This window comes from Triplophysa rosa, linkage group LG19, assembly GCF_024868665.1.
Source record: "Triplophysa rosa linkage group LG19, Trosa_1v2, whole genome shotgun sequence".
In the NCBI taxonomy this organism is placed as follows: domain Eukaryota; kingdom Metazoa; phylum Chordata; class Actinopteri; order Cypriniformes; family Nemacheilidae; genus Triplophysa; species Triplophysa rosa.
The window spans coordinates 12,823,067-12,843,012 of NC_079908.1; the positions used below are offsets into that span (position 1 = coordinate 12,823,067).

The window sequence follows — 19,946 nt, forward strand, 5'->3', positions numbered from 1 at the left end:
ATGTGCAACTTGTGGAATTGTGTTTATATAATATGATTATATTTCCTTCACCAAATCCACATTTTGTTCAAAGATGTTAATGAATTAAAAAGATATAAGACTACAGACATTCGCAGTTTTATTTTAATAATTTATCAACTTTCATACTATGAAAGGAAGGTACGGACAGTGCCTTTGACCAATCCTCTACATATTGGGCACTTGCGTAATGAGGGAGCACACTCTTTACACACCACCAAGTGCCCACAGGGAATAAAGACGATGTTAACCTCCTTATCCATGCACACTTTGCACGTGCGCTCTTCTTGTAGTCTTCTCAGCTGTTCCTCCATGGGCAAGTCTGTGAAAATGAATGACAGTGTAAATCACTTTACAACAACTCTCTCTTCTGAGTGGGATCTATCTGATTCCCTTAGTGTGATGGCTAGTGTTAAAAAAGGGGCAAAATTAAAACAAAACCTTTTCTTGTGTTTGAATATACCTGAAAGATCTTGACTCGGTGATACAGCTTCATTTGTCTGGGCTGAAATTGCAGTAATAACAAAAAATAAAAACCGGTTGTCAATATTATGTAGTGGTTTGTTTGATGTGGACTTCTCCCTGTTCATTCAGGATCTTTTTTTAAACGCTTTAAGAGCATCACCTAGTTTTGCATAAGTGTTCCTATCTACTGGCCTTGAAGCCAATATGGGATACAAAGGTTTCACACGGACACAGACTAACAACATGAAACATTCAAAATTGTACAGACGCTACATGAGGATCATAAATCATCACATACCCATCAGTTCTCTCAGCAGGTACACGTCATTCTTTTTGATCCAGTTGCGGAAAACCTCTGCTGCTGCGTTTCCTTTTGACAAAACTAAATCGATGAGCTGCCCTGTTTGCTGCTTGACTGAAGTGCAGTTACGTATAATATCATACTCTTTCTGTGAAATAACATTCTCCTCGAGAAGATGATCCATTAAGCTCTGTACGCTTTTAAGACGCTGTGTCAAGGCAGCGTGATGTTTCTTAAGGAAAGTGAAACCATCTGGAAAAAACACAAGGAAGCAGAAGGGTTAGATTGAAAGGAGTTTAACTCTTGGGTCATGAGATGCAATCTTTGAATAATATACCTGAGGCCATTTCCTCTGCGAGGAGCTCTCTCTCCTCCTCTCTCTTCTCATCTTCTGCACTTAATAAATCAGATACCAGTTCCTGAACAGTTTTATAATTCTCTCCACTTGTGAGAATTTTGCTCTGGACAGTTTGTTTAACCAGGCCACGTTCGAATCCCATCTCTAAAGCAGACTTCACAACAGGATTGTTCATCATCACTGCATCTTCAGAGCGGTCCTCTCCGGGTCCCAAATGTACAACTGAAGGTTTGAGAGAAAATGCAATATTTGTTAATAACTTAACATACACAGGTATGACAATTACATGTTGTAGGCCAAAAAACAAATAATGTTACAAGTACTTAAAACTTTTCAAGAAAACTTACCAGGAGGATCAACAAATTCCCTTGAGTTACTATCTCCATTTGTCAAAAGCTGTAAAGACAAAGCGTAAACTAGGTATGATATCCTCCACATTGTATCAAAACCTTCAAACAAATGACACTGATGTTTTCACATACTTGTTCAAAAAGTCTTGGAAATCTAGCTTGAATCTGATGAACAAATTCTTGGCCCTTTTCTTGCAGAAGGTATTCACATCTATGATAAAAAACATATTTAATATACAAATAATACCATGATGAGAGAAATAACACTGAAAATGGTCTATTTGTTTAGTTATTTACCTTGGAAACCACTTTGCATGTTCAACCCATGGATCGTCACCAGACTCCCAGCATCTGAGTCCACCGTCGCAACAAAAGCATTTTACATCATCATTGCGACCTATGGATAAACAAAAAAAAAGATGAGGACATGAGTATTAATAGCACAGGACTCATCACAAGTCACACACGATTTACTAAATAACACGATCAAAGCACTCACCAACATAGTAAAAGCCAGCTTTAGCCAACTGGTCTGGTCGTACTGGTATTCTAGAGGGCCAGTTGACAAATGTCAGTAATCTTTCCTCACACTGTTGCATTGCTGAATTGGATACATTGGAAAGGCCACCATTTAACGGAACGTTTTCTGCACGATCACCTCGAACGAAGCGGCAGTTTGGGTAATGCCTCTGGTGCTCAGACACTGCCCTATCTCCTGGGTCCCAGTTGCTAAGCTGTCCTCCACAACTGAAGCAAGCCACCCTATCGCCTTGGCCAAGGTAGTAAAAACCAGCTTTGGCCAGTTCAGCTGGAGTTATGGTAGCAACAGTCCAATTCTGAAAAGTATCGAGTCGTTCCTGTTCCTGACGCATGCTGGGATTGTGACAAGCTGGAGGTCGTTGGTGAGACATGTCCTCCACTCCACGAGACGTAATGGGACTGGAAGGGGCCAGGTTGCTGAATCCCATTTTTAAGTAACACACCTGGTCCTCCATCTGGCCTGAAGCAGAAGCGGCCGTGGTTGATGTTCCAGCCGTCGCGGGGGCTGACAGCTGTAGAATAGCAACATTGCGGAGCGGGGAGAAGGCGGAATGGGAAGAAGACAGGAGGTTTGCGGTAGCGGGTAAACTTTGAATGAAACTGCAGTTGGGAGACAGCTGTTTGTGTTTTTCAGCAGGGCAGTCACCTGCCTGCCAGTTCTCAGCAGTCACATTGCATCGAAAACACTGGACACGATCGCCAACTCCAGTGTAATAAAATCCGGCACGTGCGAGACTCCTTTCTGTCACCGGTGCGGTGGCGTGGAATTTAGCGTACGTAGATATACGAAAGAGTTCAGAAGAGTTATCATACTGTAGATCTGCGGGGCCGCTGTTACGACACAATCCTCGAAGGAAAGCACTATTTTGTAGAATTTCCATTTGGATTAAGAGAGAACAGAATGTCCAGCAGAGAGAAAGGTTTTATTGTAACACCCCGCGTGAGGGCATAAAATGAAGCAAGATTTAAGCATAAATGTACACAGAAAGAAAACCATATTACACAAACCATGACCCCTGACCAAGTGATGGACTCGTGTTCCTTTCAACATGACTGGATTACACAATAACACCAAATAGCTGTTAAATGAAATTGCTAAAGATCTCATGATCGCAGCTCAGCCTGGATCGCTATGAAAAACACCTCGACTACTCTGACAAAAACACATTATAAAATAAAACTGCAGACTCAAAATCAATTTAACTAGAAACTATAGAAAAAAACGTGATCACAGGGTGTGTCCTATAAAACCTTACTCTCTGCTGGACATTCCATAGTGAGTCTACTCCGCCATGACAGAATAGATAATCTTATTTAAAAAATGTAATAAACTCCTATGTAAGAAATAGGTTGACGTAATGGGCATGTGCTTCTTTCCTCAATGATGCATTAATCTGTAAATAAAGAAAAGAAACAAATATTAGTCCAACCATAAAGTAAAATAATGGACAGAGCTAAATGTGGATATTACTTCCTGCTTTGCAAACTGGCACTCCTTGCTCTCAACCAACCAACCAATCAATATATCACACCTGGCAAATGAAGGCATTTCAACGTTTTACGTGTTTTTATTACTTGTGTAGATAAACTGAACACATACAGATGATATCTGCTCACTGCATAGCTGTTAAAGACCAAATGTATGCACTTACGTCACATTTATAAGATACGGAAAATATTTTATTTTAAATGTTTGCTGGGTATTATTAATGCATTTCTAATCCGTCGGACACCAATCGTGTTTATTAATGTCTTAATAATTATGTGATCAGATGTCTAACTTTCGATTTATTTTGAACTGGAGGGCTTTAAGGCGTTTCCTGCTTGTACCACCCTTCCCTTTGATATTTGAAGTCGATGACTAATTCGAATCAAAAACGAAACGCAAATGTCTGGAACTTTTTTGACCCGTAAGTGTGGGATGAGGGTGAAAACCCGTGTCGTGATCGGAAACACGGCAAAGGAATCAGCAGACGTATTTTTCCATGACGCTGTCATTTTATCTGCGCGTGAGCCTTTGCGGAAAAGACAGCAGCGGTTATTCTGCTCGAAGACATAAAATAACGACCATGTTACAACACAACTGTCACAAACATGTTTATTGGTCAATGAAGGGTTAAAAAAGACCGACTCACCGTGACTATTACTAAAAATGATCTTGCTCAAGAGCAGCACCACCAAAAGCCCTTTCTTCTGGTGCGGTTAAACAGCAGCGGATATTGCGTCACTTACCAACCGTTGCTCAAAGGTCTAGATATCCTGATAACATATTTTACAAATGTATTATTAACTATATATTAAAGTAAACGGTTATTTTATTTAAAAAAAAAACATTATAATTTTGAACACATCATTTAGAAAATCTGAAATATGATGCAAACTAGTGTATGCGATTGAAAAAATGTACAGAATTACATTATAAACAGGCATTGATGAGTAGACATACAGGTGCCATGCATCAACGTAAATTACAAGCTTTTTAAATGATACATCAACACAATCTAAATTGGGAATCTATAAATTATTTTTTTATATAGGTTCTATTTAAACCAGCGTTGTTTACGTCGCCTGAAGTGGTCTACGCCAGAGCAGTTGTAAAACAGAGTTACGACACTCGTATGGCTCTCACTAAATCCTTGGTGTTTCGAGTCAGAGCCGTGGGCGTGGCTTGTTGGTTTTGACTAAATCTTTGGTGTTTCAAGTCTTACGAAACCTTTACCCTAACCCACACCCTAACCCTAACCTTACTCTAACCATCTAAACTACCTATGATTGTTAAAATTGATGAAAAAACACGTTTGGGTGATGACGGCAGACTCGAAACATCAAGGATTTAGTGAGAGCCACACTCGCATAGACGTCCATTGGAAGAATGGAATGTGGAAGTAACTTGTGTCATGCAGGGCTCTATAGAGGGCATGCATTGACGTCACTTTCCCACGTGAGCATGTCAGGACATGCTCTAGGACACGCTCCCCTGGGTGGCAAAACACCCAGCAAATTGGCTGAGGAGAAAAGGAGAAACAAAGAAACCAGGACTAAAACACACAATTATTTGCTGAAATTACAACCAGCTGGACTCGACGGTGACCCCTACGACTTCTCTACGATTTACATAGGAATCAGGTGTTCCTGGACACTGAAATGTTGCGCGGATTTGCGTTTCCTGATATTGTAAGCAGTCATTTTGCTAAGTGTTTTGCCACCCACGGGGGCACGCTCCAGGCATGCTCACGTGGTGTTCACGTGGTAGAGTGACGACATGTCCATACCCTCTATAGTAGTTCCAAACATTGCATTGAAGCCGAATGCGTTTCAGAGGGCATTTACACCTGGTCTTTTCACGATCGGATAGCTGTGACCAGGTATAAATAGTCTCACACCCATCAGACAAAATGATACTATAAATATTTTTGTAGATACAGCTGCTTCCACAGTCTCTCCCACTTAAACCCATTCAAACAGACTGACAGTTCGGAACTATTGAGCGCTCCATGAAACACGTGACCACGCGGCGGCGGGATCAAAGTGTGTCGCAACTCTGTTTTTCAACGGCTCTGGTCTACTCCATAGACATCTACTCTACGTATATCAGTGGTTCTTAAACGTTTCGTTGTAAGGCCCCCTTTGTAGGGTGCATCCCTTTGCGTTCCCCAAATAAAGACTTATAATCTTACTTAGAATTTTAAATAAACCCAAAACATATTCAGTTATACAGTGCTGGAAAATCAATTCGTTTGGTTGGTGGTCTTATTTTTCTGGTGTTTGATTTCATAAAATGTATGATATATTGCTATATTTTATAAAATATTCGATATAACCTGTCTGTGAAATCCAGGCTTTAATCATTAATTTTACTATGATTTCAATCTTTGAGGTGGCCTTACTCATTTTCACAGAATGTTCTGTACATTGTTATTTGTAGATGATTTTATGTAGAAAATAGTAAATCACCAAAAAATTGACATCAGCTTAGTTTTCACAGGTAGGGTCACAAATATTGTACTGTATATAGCTCACCACTCTGACAGGTAAATTCTCTATTAATGTAAAGTTAAGGCCCCGCATTAATGTGATTTTACCCCTACAGAGCTTTTAGGCTCTTTATTTCACATTGTGAATAAGAACAAGCCTTACCCATAGAGTAACAGTAACCGCCAGAAATCAGGTTATTGCTTTATCTAATGATTAAATCTTACATTTTGTGCTGTTACTTTTTGATACTTTGTGGTGATTTAAAGCAGTTTGTAATAAGAGAATAAACAAGATACAGAGAAATTCTGTTTACGGTTAAATTATTTATATTACATTGTACAATAACCTGCATAGTTAACACATACAAATAGTTAACACATAAAAATGAACGTCCCAAAAACGGTTATTCTATTAATTCACATGTCCCATGTCCATGATCATAAACAGTTCTAACACTAAAATACGTAAAAAAACATAGCAATCACACAGTGAAATGGACATATAGCAGATTACTGTTGTCTGGTCTAAGTTGACATTTGCAAAGAAAAACTTAACAGCAACACTGCCCCTAGTTCATTGTTTCCAATTGTGTCCGTTTTCTTACCTTTGCAGCAGATCGTAACGCAAACATGAATGAAGAAATTCGAAAGAATCGACAGAAGTCTACAGAATTTAAGAAATTCTTTGAGTCGTCACATGAGTAGTTAGAGTAGTAGTTAGGGACTTTTCGGTGTTAAAACACCGCCCGCGAGGAGGAAGGACGTCATAGCCTATCATTGGCTCGTTTGTATTATTACAACTCTGAGTGTGTTCATTTTGTTCATTAAAAACCACAGTAAGTGACTAGAAACAATTACTGTTTCTGTTCCCTTTCCTGTTTGTTTATAATTTGGTGTGAAATGGATCTAGGTAGGAAGAACGACTACTGCAGTGTGTTATTTAAGGGCTCTAGAAAAAGCTGCGCTCTCACTAAATCCTTGGCGTTTCGTGGGCGTGGCTTGTTGGTTTTGACTAAATACTTGATGTTTCAAGTCTTACGAAGCCCTTACCCTAACCCTAATTCTAACATCTAAACTACCTATGCTTCTTAAACTTGACAAGAAACACGGCCGCGTGATGACGTCAGACTCGAAACACAAAGGATTTAGTGAGAGTCGCTTTCCAGACACTTTGGATTAGGTTATTACCCCACCTCAAACCTGGAAATAACGTCCGTACATTCCAAGTTTTTGGTAACATTAAAACATGTTACTAATACCTTAGTAACATTACAACATTAAAAAGCATTTAGTAACATTAAAAGGGCGCAGTTACATAAATTATTTCCAGGTTGACGTGGAAAATATCCTAAATCCGAGAGCGTGTCATTCTATAATTAGGGGTACATTTCATATCAACCTATAAGTGAAGAAATCAGTGTTTTTTTTTTGCTAAATATTCTACTTGTTTCCATAATATATCACTGGAATGTGGAAAATTCATTTATTGGCAAGCTTAAGCTCAAATGATAACTTAAATATTTAAATCAAAATAAACATCTGATTCATTATTTTGTCAAATGCGTTACAGACAAAAGTTGTGTCATAGAAGACATAAATGAAATACTAAGCATTTGATAAAACGTTTGTTTGCAAGTTCTTTAGTCTATTCTTCAGTGTGTTTGTGGTTGTTTGTCTAACTGCTTTGAAAATATGAATTTTGAGCTGGATAATTGATATTCTGTGGGATAGTATCATCAAGGATGATTTTTTTCTACATTAATCCACATTACGTTGAATTTAGAGTTATTCAACATTATTATGTCAGACCTTGCTCTCTAAAAATGTCCCCCATCACTTTTATTACAGTTCAGCCAACATTTAAACAAATTATGGCACAAAAATCCCATGTAACACAGTTGACAACAAAGTAACACAGTTGACAACAAAGTAACACAGTTGACCGGAAGCATTAGGAAAAGAAGAGAGAAACCTTGCTTTATGATAAAAACTTTATTTTGATAACAAATCTACAATCTGTCAGATGCGATTAAGGCAGTGAGTTTAATATAAATTGATTGAACATTTTTTAAACATTCCCCTCCCATCTGTCCATTCTTCCTTTGATCTGTTCTTCCTCCTCTCATTTTTCCCTTTGTCATTTTCTCATTTTGTCAGTGTATAAGCATAATTGATAGGGCTAAAATTACATATGTCATCAGGAAACTGTCATTTCAAATCACTGAAACATATGAAAATGATCCATGAAATTATTGTTTGTTAATATGAGTAGGCTATAGGGGTAGAATGGAAAATATATATAATGATGTCGTTAAGTAGCTAGAGTGTAAGGATTTATTCAGTGTATGAATAATATTGTTGAGTTAATCCCTGTATCATTCAAAATTTAGTTAAAATGGTTTCAGATCAGCTGACTTCTTCCCTGATAAGTATAACTCAAATCATGCATTTATGTAATTACTACCTTATTACACTTTTATATATTATCATTTAATTTCTGTGTAGTAACAATTTAATCAAGTTAATGTTTTTTAATCAATGGATTTAAGCATAAACCCAGTAAACCGTGTTATTCCCTGTCAACTGTGTTACACTTGATGGGTAACTGTCACGGTCAGAGCGTGGTGGAAGAGAACCCAAGCGCAGGCAGGCAGTGAAGGGGTTAAACAAGATATATTTATTCTTTACAAAAACACAAACTAAACACCCTCGATGGGGGGAAAAACGAAACTAAGAATCAGTATTAAACAAAAAGACTTCCCACGTGGGGGCAAAAGGAAAAACAAGAACAGCAAAACTCTAACTAAAAAACACGACACAACGTCTTAAAATAAAACAAGGCAGGATAAAACTAAAGCAAAAACACAAAACTCACAGTTCTCAAACAAGGGAGGACACAGGAACACGGGCGACAGCATGAACACATACACGAGCACAGGACAAAGAAACATGAGGGTAAATATAGGAACACAAACGAGGGATAACGACATGGGACAGGTGTGGGACATTAAACACTCAGGGAAACATAACAAGGAAACGAGAGGAATGGGGCCAATGACAAGACACTGGAGAGAACGTATATTATAGTCAAACGGACAACAAATGTTTCTCTCCACACATAACCAAAGACTTTGTCATGGCTCTGCTACAGGACCAAGAAAAACATGACTAAGGAAGCAGAGCCATGAGAGAGCCCCCCCTTTAATGAGCACCTCCAGGTGCTCACCAAGGGGTAGACGGACAAGACAAGGCAGACTGAGACAAAGACAAGACCAGACAAAACATGGAGAACAGAATCAGTGGCAAACAAGACAAAATACAATGGGGTTGGGGTGCGACAATAAAAATAACAAACATGGGAGGGGGGGTGGGGCAAAACAAGGGCCCATAGGGGGCAGTTCATGGGGGTGGGGAGAAGTCCCAGTCCCCGGCTGCGCTCTAGGGCGCGAAGTCCTGGGGGACTTAGGGGGAGTCCTGGGGGGAACAGTCCTTGGCCCTGGGAGTTTCCCAGGGGCCAGCTGGACAGGGCTTGGCGCCGGCTGGAAGGCCGGCTGGACAGGGCTTGACGCCGGCTGGACAGGGCTTGACGCCGGCTGGAAGGCCGGCTGGACAGGGCTTGACGCCGGCTGGAAGGCCGGCTGGACAGGGCTGAGCCGGCTGGCAGGCCGGCTGGACAGGGCTGACGCCGGCTGGATCGCCGGCTGGGACGCCGGCTGGATCGCCGGACTGGACGCCGGCTGGATCGCCGGACTGGGACGCCGGCTGGATCGCCGGACTGGACGCCGGCTGGATCGCCGGCTGGGACGCCGGCTGGACCGCGGCTGGACGCCGGCTGGACCACCGGACTGGACGCCGGCTGGACGCCGGCTGGATCGCCGGACTGGATCACCGGACTGGACGCCGGCTGGATCACCCGGCTGGACGCTGGCTGGACCGGCATCTGCTTCCCCCTCCTCGGCTTCTTTTTCCTGGACCGGCCCACAGGACATGTGGCCGGTTGCAGGGAAGCGGTGGGAGGCCCGAGATACTCCGCACCGGAGGAGTCGGACGGGGAGTCCCACGACTCCCTTCGTCTCCGCCGGCCACGGGTGTCGCTGGGTGGTGCAGCAGAGTGCCCCGAGGCAGATGGATCGGAGGGACCCAAGGTAATGGTGTCAAATGTTAAGGACACGTTCCTCCGGAATCACCTCCAGACGGGTCGGAGAGGCAAGACGTGCTGAGGCCCCTGGCGGTCCCGATTGTTAGCGTAACATACGAGATTTCCAAAACCCAGGGGTCTCAGCATCCGCATCTCCGACCGGGAGAGTGGTTCCGCAAGACAGCCATTGAACATCACCTTGAGCTCCTCCTCCCCAAAGCAGCCTCGCTCTGCTACATCCAGGAACTGATTGGCGAACACCCAGATGTTAGTGTCTCCCTGGCGGAGGGAAAGGAGGCGGTGGGTCTCCCTAGCCCGGCTCCCCATGTCCACAGAGCTGCCTGCTGGGCTCAGTAGTGGCTCGTGGATTCTGTCACGGTCAGAGCGTGGTGGAAGAGAACCCAAGCGCAGGCAGGCAGGTGAAGGGGTTAAACAAGATATATTTATTCTTTACAAAAACACAAACTAAACACCCTCGATGGGGGGAAAAACGAAACTAAGAATCAGTATTAAACAAAAAGACTTCCCACGTGGGGGCAAAAGGAAAAACAAGAACAGCAAAACTCTAACTAAAAAACACGACACAACGTCTTAAAATAAAACAAGGCAGGATAAAACTAAAGCAAAAACACAAAACTCACAGTTCTCAAACAAGGGAGGACACAGGAAAACGGGCGACAGCATGAACACATACACAATACACGAGCACAGGACAAAGAAACATGAGGGTAAATATAGGAACACAAACGAGGGATAACGACATGGGACAGGTGTGGGACATTAAACACTCAGGGAAACATAACTAGGAAACGAGAGGAATGGGGCCAATGACAAGACACTGGAGAGAACGTATATTATAGTCAAACGGACAACAATATGTTTCTCTCCACACTTAACCAAAGACTTTGTCATGGCTCTGCTACAGGACCAAGAAAAACATGACTAAGGAAGCAGAGCCATGACAGGTAACATAGTTGACATTTCCTCCATTTTAGGCCCTATACAGACCTTAAACATGTCACCATATGACCTTGATCAACTTATATTTCTATGTACTTTATTTACATTTTGTTGATTATAACATCTAAGGTAAATACACAAGAAAATGTTGATAACATAGTTGATGAACAATTAATCCACTCTATATGCAGACAATCATTTTGATGAAATATTGAAGAGGAGGAGTTGAAACTTACCACACTGCCTTCAGAATTCCTGTCAAAAAGGGCGTGGCATCACACATTGTTGCTTATTTGAATTTGGAGCAAACCATTGCTGATTTATAGGAGTTATATAAATGGGTAACATAGTTGACAAAGATTTCTTGGACACACACAAAGTGAATAATTTTATGTTTATTAAGGATTCAAATAGTTTTAAAAACACTTTTATCATGTTTTAATGATTATTTTGAACAAATAATGCTGAAAATAATACCCACAAACATGTCTTATAGGGTTAATTTTGAAGAGCAAACTTGAAATGTATGAAATCGGACAGCACAAAAACTGGAAAATTCCAGTATATTATTTGCATTTTTTGCTAAATAATTAAAGAACTTGCTAACTTTCTGTATTAAAAGAAAGAGAAATATCACCTAATATAAAATTGGTCATTGCTTGAAATGAATATTTAGTCAAATTGATAAATACACCCCATGGACATGGTATGTACCCGTAATTATAGAATCACATAGGCTACTTAGTTTTTAGGCTCATAAATGACTAAATAAGGAAATATCTGATGGTATGCTTACAAGAATCACGCGTTTGAAAGTTCAGGTATAAAATACCCGGGGAAAGTTGTTACTTAACTTAATTAAACAATACCTGTTGTGATATAAGTACTATAAAAATGTAAAGGACAACATATTTAATTATTTCATAAATGAATGAAGATCTAAAAGGGAGAATGGGAGTGAAGCAAGCCAATCTTTAATTGTATCATCAATACCATTTTTAAAAACACACATGTAGGCTAATTGTACTTTTGGCTCTTAACCTTTACTAAAAGGACAGGTACAACACATAATAATATATTGTAGATATAAACAAAGAAAGATTAGAGTATTTCATGCATAACATAGGCTATTAGTGTACTTTATAAAAAAATTGTGGAAAAAAAACAAGAATTAGAACAACTATGTATAATTAACAAGAACAACTTGGCCAATATAATAACAAAAACAATTTCCATCAAAGTTCTTTTCACAAATTTCCAAATTCAAATATGTGTACTAATAACCATATACATGTATTTTATAATATATGTTTTTCAGTGTTTCTCTGAAAAATCCCCTATACCGAACGAATGGTATAATACATACACATGCCTCTTGAATGGATCAATACAGAGGTAAGCAAACGTCTGCTCATTTTCTACTGCAGCTGGGTAGCACAATCCAGACATATCCTAATAAAAATAAAAAATAAATTAAATCTGCATGGCTGTCACTATTTCATGCTTGTCGTTGTAATGTGTTGTGTTTAGGCAACAGTGGCAGTGGGGAAAATATGTCGCTCTGTTTAGTTTGGGTAGGCTCGTCTGTTGCATAAACAACCAAAGCTGCTTAAAGGCACACAGTAGTTTCCCCAAAATTCAAATTTTACTCGCCTTCATGATCATCCCAAATCCCTTTGACTTTCACTCTGAAAGTTAGGTACTTAAAGTCTCAATCACTATTCGCTGATAAAGGATGCAAACCATATATTTATGATTGCAAGGATGCAAGTGAAAGTTAATAGTGAAAGTGAAAAGATGAAACAGTGAATAATGACTGCAGCTGTTAAGTCCCTAACCTTCTGCCAAATCTCCTTTTGTGTTTCAATTTAAAAAACGTCTGTTGTGTTTCATGTTAGAAAGTCATACAGGTTTAAAAAACATGTGAGTGTCGAAATGACAACATAATCTTAGTCAGTCTTGTTAAAAGAGCATGCAAAAAATGAGCAAGGCTACATACATAAGCAGAAACCTTCAAGACCGTTGAGACCACTCTAATCTCTTTTGTGCCCGGGTCCTTCTGAACACTGGAAGACGCATTAAACAGATGTTTGTCAATAAAGTTTTCTGCACGTAAAGGGCCATATGTTGCATTTAAAAAATGTGAATATGAGATATAAATGTAGGCCTAAAATCCATACCTGACCATATCTTTGTATATTATTTTAGCACTGTCAATGTAAGGGTGAATAACATCCTCATATTGGCAAAGTTCACCTCCTAATACCATATGCTTGAACACTCTGAACAAAAATTCCTGACGATCATCTGCACTGATTTTATGATAATTGTCAGAATCCTCTTCAAGCAAAATCTGTCAAAAAGCAAACAGAGAAAACAACACAGTTCATTGTTGCACCTATGCCCGAGAGCCTCTTTGGTTGTAATACTGTTTTAAAAGGCCAATACCATTCGTAACTCATCAAAGTTAGGGTGTATTTCATGGTAACATTTGACAATGTGTCCAGAGGGGTGCACAATATCGTTTGAGTAAATTGGATCAAACATTTCCACTGACACTTTTGTACAAGGAACAACTTCAGCATTTACATGTGTGACGTCTCTACCTGTGAATGAGTGAAAAGCCATTATTCGTTTTTAAGAAAGGAGAAAACAACTAGTATTGTAATTAAATACCAATTCACAATTTAAGGTTAAAGCACTCATCCTTCATCATTATGTATCATTTATCATACCCAGCAGTGTCCATGATCCAGAGTTATCAAGTACCTTCAAATTGTACTTTACACAGGGATCTTGGAAGAAATTCTGTAAATAAAAATGAGCATGTGTTGGCATAATGTTTGTGACACATAAATGGTCAGATAAAATGAGCAAATACTTACCCAGGCAAAGTCGTTCCACCTATAAGGCTGGAAGGGTTGGTCAAAGTTAAATGCCTGGGTGGTTATGCGACCCAACATCGACCTAAAAGGCAGTTTGCAGTTGACAAACATATTGAACCAAAATCTCAAAACTATCTGAAAAAAGTATATTTATTTATTATTATTTAATAAAATATACAGTAAATAAATTTTAATAATATGTTGTAAGAAACTAATGTTATTAGTTTAAAGACTGCACCAGCTTTTATTCTACAACACCAAACCTTGAAACACTAAAAACTTCGACCTTGTCGATTTCATGCATATTATAATCATTTGTGTAAACACCATATGCACGTAAATATCGAAGCGGTAAATAATGTTTACAAATGTCACTGTGACAAAAAGAAGAATTCTGGAAAGGCAGAATTAATGACCAGTAATGTTTTATGTAGATTGAGATCTTTAATCTTATTGAATAGTGCGAAAGGCTTGACTTTATATAGCCTAGCTAGTTAAAGCGCACGATTTATATTCACATCACAAAATTTGCATAGCCTACTTTTGAAAATTGAAAATGATAACGCTTACTTTAATTACCCGTGTAGTGTTTGTTGTTTCTTTCGCGTCGTATAAATAATCTGCGTATTTCGAGTTGGTGTTTAATGGGTGCTTAGTGTGTGAGCATGGATGAATGCGCTGCGCCACATATTTTCAACAGACTTTTTTCTGCGCAACCTGTAGATGTTCAACTAAATACGGCGCCGTATAGTGGTATTTATTTCTATATTCTTACCATTTCATCAGGAGTCTTGTTATTTTTGGGTCTTGCTGAAACGTGGACGTTTTTTTGGACAGCAAGTTGAATGTGAACGCTTGCTCAAATGAAAGTTTCTCCTCCGCCATGCTGCTTGATGAGCGTTACCATGACAACAAAACCAGCCGCACTCTCAGTTGGGACGGTGAAGAATTACGTCATAGGAGCAGGACAAACGACCTAAAACCTAATCCTAGTAAAGTATTTTTATACTTTTGTATATTTTGACAATTGTTTGTTCCAGTTCCACAAGTTTATGCATGCAATACAGAAAGAAAGATAGACATTTTGTAATTTTCCCAATGACTTTTAAAGCTTTATCTCACAGGCAGGGTCATGCAGTGCTTTATATAATAGGCTATACTGCATACTCAGCAGAACTGTTTAATGTCCAACAGATGTGTTGCTTTAAGACTTTGAAATCTATCTGACCGGGGAAAATAATTTTTGCATAATTGACAACAGTACCGTGTAACATTTACATTATATGCATTTGTTGATTACCTTTATCCCAGAGCAAAGTAGTATTCAAAATACACATTTATGCACTGTTCATATTTTAAATAAAATAATATAAATATATTTTAAATTCAATTTTCCACTTCAAGTGTCTTGAAGGCATGCAGAGCGTTTTTACTGTATCATATGAAGTTTCATGTCCCAGGATACCTCTGTGTTTCTGGAAGGAATGCACTTACGTATGCTGCCCATGCTGATTCCCACCTCAACAGTGAGAAGTGTCACATTTCAGCATCTGGTTTTCATAGCCAATACAGGATGTTGTTGAAGTCCAATAAACTGTAGTTTTAAAATGAAACCGAATTGGTCTGGACAACCACTTTTGTTGAGGTGAAGACATCTGTGTAAATGTCTTTTTTGTGGGTGTTTGGAAGCCAAAGAGGCGGTCTCAACCCACAGGACACTTAAGATAATGACCATCTCATTGAAAGGTGCACATCTTCACACTTGTATGTGTGGGACTGCAAAAACCAAGATGATCTGGATCACTCTGTTTCTGTTTCATATTTTTCTTCATCTCTTTGCATCATCAGACATGCCTGTGGTGAGTGTTGTAATATTTTGCTTTTCTACAAATAATGTTCTTTAAAGTTTCTTTATCATAACTGTAAGTTTTTTAGAGAGCTATTAGAAAGAGTTAACTTATTTAAAAAGTTTTATTATATATAATAACGTACATCGCATACAGTATATTGTTTTATTTATATGTTCATTAAAACAATGTAATGCTTTTTAAAGATACAGTAATTCAATTTTACAATCAATTTGAATTTCAACGGACCATTTACTGTCATTATTATTAACATGTTGTTGTAATAGAAAACGTGTCTAATATGTATGCAATACAGTGTTTTATTATTTTCATATCAGAATTCAAGGAGCACTCTCCATGATGAACCTGTGATATTAAATGAGCAATTGGACAATGCGTCTTTTCAAGGCCAAAAAGAATATAGCTCAGGCAAAGACAAGTGCACTATGCCATGTGAAATGACTGCCAAGCTAATGCGTGATGAGAAGCATTCCTTGTGCAGTAGGTGTTTCCTACTATTTGTGCATGAAGTGATATATTTCAATCATTTACTCTTTCTTTTCTTTATATATTATTTTTGTCTCTCTGTTTTGTAAGCTTATTTGATTTCTTACTGAGTTTAATGCTGGTTGTGTATATTAGGTATCCTCCAAAACACCATGGTATCATATACGAGAAGCACTAGAAAGCTGATCAGAGATCTCATTGATGAACAGCAGAAGACCTTGGAATTCCTCTCAAGTCAGGTATACATAAAATTCCATACATATAACCTCTCATTTCATTAACATTGCTCTTATACTTCTAACTTTTTCTCTTTAAGATGAATGAACTGATGACCAGAGTGAACACGCTCAGTTTGGACGTGCAGAGAAGCAACAGCGATATCTTTTCCGTGCAGTCCCACGGTAAGATTATTAGGTTTATTTTCTTAAAAAACTTCTATACCACATCATCCTCAGTGAATTCCCATTTCTTTTCACAGGGAGAGATTGTAGTGACATCAAAGAGACACTGGAGGCAGTATCTCCCAAAATCCCCAGTGGAATTTACATAATTCATCCAGAAGACACAGATGTTCCATTTGAGGAAAGTACCTCATTTTGCTTTTGTTTGAAAATGTCAAGCCAGGTTTTTTTTATCAGAAGCAAAACAAACATTTGATATTAGATTTGCACCGATGATGAATTAAGTGTCTTACACTTGGACCTCTAACAGGTGTTCTGTGAAATGGACTATATGGAGGGTGGATGGACAGTAATACAGAGAAGAACAGATGGTCTCACTGACTTCAAAAAAGTGTGGTCAGAGTACTTGGATGGATTTGGACACTTACCAGGTGAATTGTTTATCAATTGACGTCAATCAATTAAAATATGTTTCATTTAAAGATCTCTGTCGGTTTTGTCTCCTAAGGTGAACACTGGTTGGGTCTGAGGAAGGTCTTCAATATTTTGAATCAGAAAAACACACGTTTCCAGCTGCACGTGTCTCTGGTGTCGCAAGATGATTCCACAGCGTATGCTTCATATGACAATTTCTGGCTTGAAGACGAAACCAACTTCTTCGCAATACACCTGGGCAGATATGCTGGTAGTGCAGGTCAGACATTTAGTTTTTTAGTTCTCATGACTCTGGATCAATTCAGCTGGTTGAGCATGGCAAGGATGTACTCCTTTAAGTGCATTATTTATTCATTTGCATTTAAAACACAGTTTTTGAATAACATTTCATATTTAAATAAAACTTTAAAATAAGAGCATAATTTAATCTTGCTCTATTTCTGCAGGGGATGCATTCAGAGGATATGACCAGGAGGAGAACCAGGACACAGCTCCGTTCAGTACCTCCGATATTGACAACGATGGCTGTGCCCCGTTCTGCACTTTTGATGAAAAAGCTGTTGAGAGCTGCAGTGTGCACCAAAACAACACAGGATGGTGGTTTAACCAATGTGGAAAAGCAAATTTGAATGGCTCCCAGTTGGACCAAGATTACTCCACCCAGTCACATATTCGATGGGACACCTGGACTAAAAACGGCAAGCCTGTCCAAATCAAATCAGTGTCTATGAAGATCAGAAGGGTTCAGATCCCAAACTCAAAATAACTCCATAAAGCATTGATCATTGACCGAGAAGGCTTGAGTGTGACTAAACCTCTGGTATTGCGATGGGTCAAGACCCAAAATATTTATTCTTGCTTTTCATTATAATGAAAAAAGCTGTATCACTACTCAAATGTTATCATTAAAAGACTCTGCACTGTAAAAAGAAATGTGATTTTATAGAATTTTTCGGTTAGTTTTTACAGATTTTCACGTATAAGGTAAAAAACTGTAATTTTACAGCTTTTTCAGATTTGACATGTATTATTTAAAATACAGTAAAAAAACGTAAAACTGTAGAAAAAGACTGCAAATTTACAAGAAAAACATGTAGTTTTACAGGGGAAAAACTGTTATTTGACTGTTATTTATTTCTGGCGTCCCAGCTGCTTTTTTACAGGATTTTTTTGTTACAGTTTATTTTTGAAAATACGGTCCAAACCGTAAAATTACAAAAGGACTGTAAATTTTACGGTAAATTTTTAAAAAAATCCTGTATTTTGATGGTTTATATAGTTTTCTACGGGAATTTTTTACAGTGTAGATTGAACTAAATAAATGCACCTGAGAGAAATTGTCAAACTCTCCTCAGCTCCTCATTCAAGACAATAGAAATGATTCAAAACAGAATTATAGCTTCTGCAGAACAAATTTTGTGACACTAAAGACACTCAAAACTCAAACACAACATAATTTGTCCCTAAAAGAATTTACTGTCATGAACATGACAGTTTTGTCATTGGATAAACATGAAACATAATAAAAGGGGAGACTGGATTTTTATGGCAACATCTGTGTCCCCACTGATGTGGGTGGCCCATTGTTTGTCCTGATTCATTGGCAGGATCAATATAATTAACACACTTAAATAAGCTGCGTAGTGTGTGGGCCCTTATTAGCCTCACTGTCCTTAGGTAAATATGTCAGTAGTTATGTGTATATGTTAAGCCATCTGTACTGCGTCTATTTACAACAATGTATCCTGCCAAATTTTGTCCTGCCAAAGACTAAACAAAATGTCCAAGTTTTGCTGAAGCGTGTCATGTATGGTATTTTGCCCTGGGCCTATGTGGGAGTCACCGTGAGAGAATGTAGGAATTTCTAGGACATAGGTCCAGTGGAGTTATGTAACCAGATAACACCAGACCCATGTGATTTGAGTTTAGTAATAAATGGGATGGTAATCTTGAATTGGACAACATTATTTGTCCTGTCCATTTGAAATAAAACATTCTCAATTTTAAACCCAAAGTACTGTATACTTTGCTTGTCCGCTTCCGCTCCGGCTCGTGGACAGTCTGTGACAATTTTCATGATAAGTAGAGCAAACACTTTGACTTGTTCATCCACATTCACACGCAATGAAGAATATTTTAAAACTGTGCTTGAGACATGGAACTTTTTTAGTTAACTAAAAAATGATTTAATTTATTCAACAACATGTCATTCAAAACCTGTAAATGACTCTTTCTTCTGTGGAGCACAAAATAAGATATTCTGAGAAATGTCTTTGGTGGTTTTGTGTCCATACAATGTACTGTAAGTCAATAGGGGTCAATGTTGTTTGGTTACAAACATTCTTCAAAATATCTTCTTTTGTGTTCTGCAGAAGAAAGAAAGTCATACTGTTTTGAAATTACATGAGGATGAGTAAATGTTGCAGGATTTTTTATTTTTGGTTGAACTCCCCATTTAACATTAAAACTGTTTTATCTGACTGTAGTGAAACAATGATCGTGGTGCAAGAAACCATATTATAAGTTGACTTCATCTTTGGTCTCAAGTTTGGTCTCAAAATACCTCTGTTTTAACTATTAACTGCAAAGTGGTGCAACGACCAGATGAAAAATGTCTCATTGCTGGCCACGAAACTATCAAAGTCCCATAGCAACAAGCCTTGCGCCGAGGGCAGTCGGTTAATATGATCCATGTCCCTGGAAATGGATCTTAAAATAGCGGGCGCAAGTAAAGCGGCCCATCAACACGAGAATAGAAACAAGACAG

General features: G+C 38.7%; 3 protein-coding genes across 6 annotated transcripts; 1 reads left to right on the forward strand and 2 right to left on the reverse strand.

The window, feature by feature from the left end:
- Positions 1 to 5: 5 nt before the first annotated feature.
- Positions 6 to 6,742, reverse strand: birc2 (baculoviral IAP repeat containing 2). Of its 3 annotated transcripts, XM_057360287.1 has the most exons (10): positions 6,612 to 6,730; positions 4,168 to 4,291; positions 1,992 to 3,426; positions 1,790 to 1,889; positions 1,625 to 1,703; positions 1,490 to 1,538; positions 1,122 to 1,364; positions 782 to 1,036; positions 482 to 523; positions 6 to 340 (listed from the first exon to the last, which is right to left on the reverse strand). In XM_057360287.1, exons 3-10 carry the CDS (start codon positions 2,911 to 2,913, stop codon positions 147 to 149), a joined length of 1,884 nt encoding a protein of 627 aa, XP_057216270.1. In that variant the 5' UTR covers positions 2,914 to 3,426; positions 4,168 to 4,291; positions 6,612 to 6,730; the 3' UTR covers positions 6 to 146. The 3 variants fall into 3 exon arrangements, with proteins under 3 accessions (XP_057216270.1, XP_057216272.1, XP_057216273.1); XM_057360289.1 differs by lacking the exon at positions 4,168 to 4,291 and having other exon boundaries at positions 6,612 to 6,742; XM_057360290.1 differs by lacking the exons at positions 482 to 523; positions 4,168 to 4,291; positions 6,612 to 6,730 and having other exon boundaries at positions 8 to 340; positions 1,992 to 3,038.
- Positions 6,743 to 11,588: 4,846 nt separating this feature from the next.
- cfap300 (cilia and flagella associated protein 300) lies at positions 11,589 to 14,958 on the reverse strand. The gene is made up of 7 exons (XM_057360729.1): positions 14,765 to 14,958; positions 13,990 to 14,071; positions 13,840 to 13,912; positions 13,553 to 13,710; positions 13,285 to 13,457; positions 13,104 to 13,170; positions 11,589 to 12,556 (listed from the first exon to the last, which is right to left on the reverse strand). The coding sequence occupies exons 1-7, from the start codon at positions 14,872 to 14,874 to the stop codon at positions 12,419 to 12,421; spliced, it is 801 nt and encodes a 266-aa protein (XP_057216712.1). The 5' UTR covers positions 14,875 to 14,958; the 3' UTR covers positions 11,589 to 12,418.
- A 644-nt stretch (positions 14,959 to 15,602) lies between these two features.
- On the forward strand, positions 15,603 to 18,344 carry angptl5 (angiopoietin-like 5). 2 transcript variants are annotated; one of them, XM_057360629.1, is made up of 8 exons: positions 15,603 to 15,848; positions 16,175 to 16,337; positions 16,479 to 16,582; positions 16,660 to 16,744; positions 16,822 to 16,923; positions 17,053 to 17,175; positions 17,253 to 17,438; positions 17,626 to 18,344. In XM_057360629.1, exons 1-8 carry the CDS (start codon positions 15,717 to 15,719, stop codon positions 17,943 to 17,945), a joined length of 1,215 nt encoding a protein of 404 aa, XP_057216612.1. In that variant the 5' UTR covers positions 15,603 to 15,716; the 3' UTR covers positions 17,946 to 18,344. The 2 variants fall into 2 exon arrangements, with proteins under 2 accessions (XP_057216612.1, XP_057216613.1); XM_057360630.1 differs by having other exon boundaries at positions 15,760 to 15,848; positions 16,153 to 16,337.
- Positions 18,345 to 19,946: the final 1,602 nt, after the last annotated feature.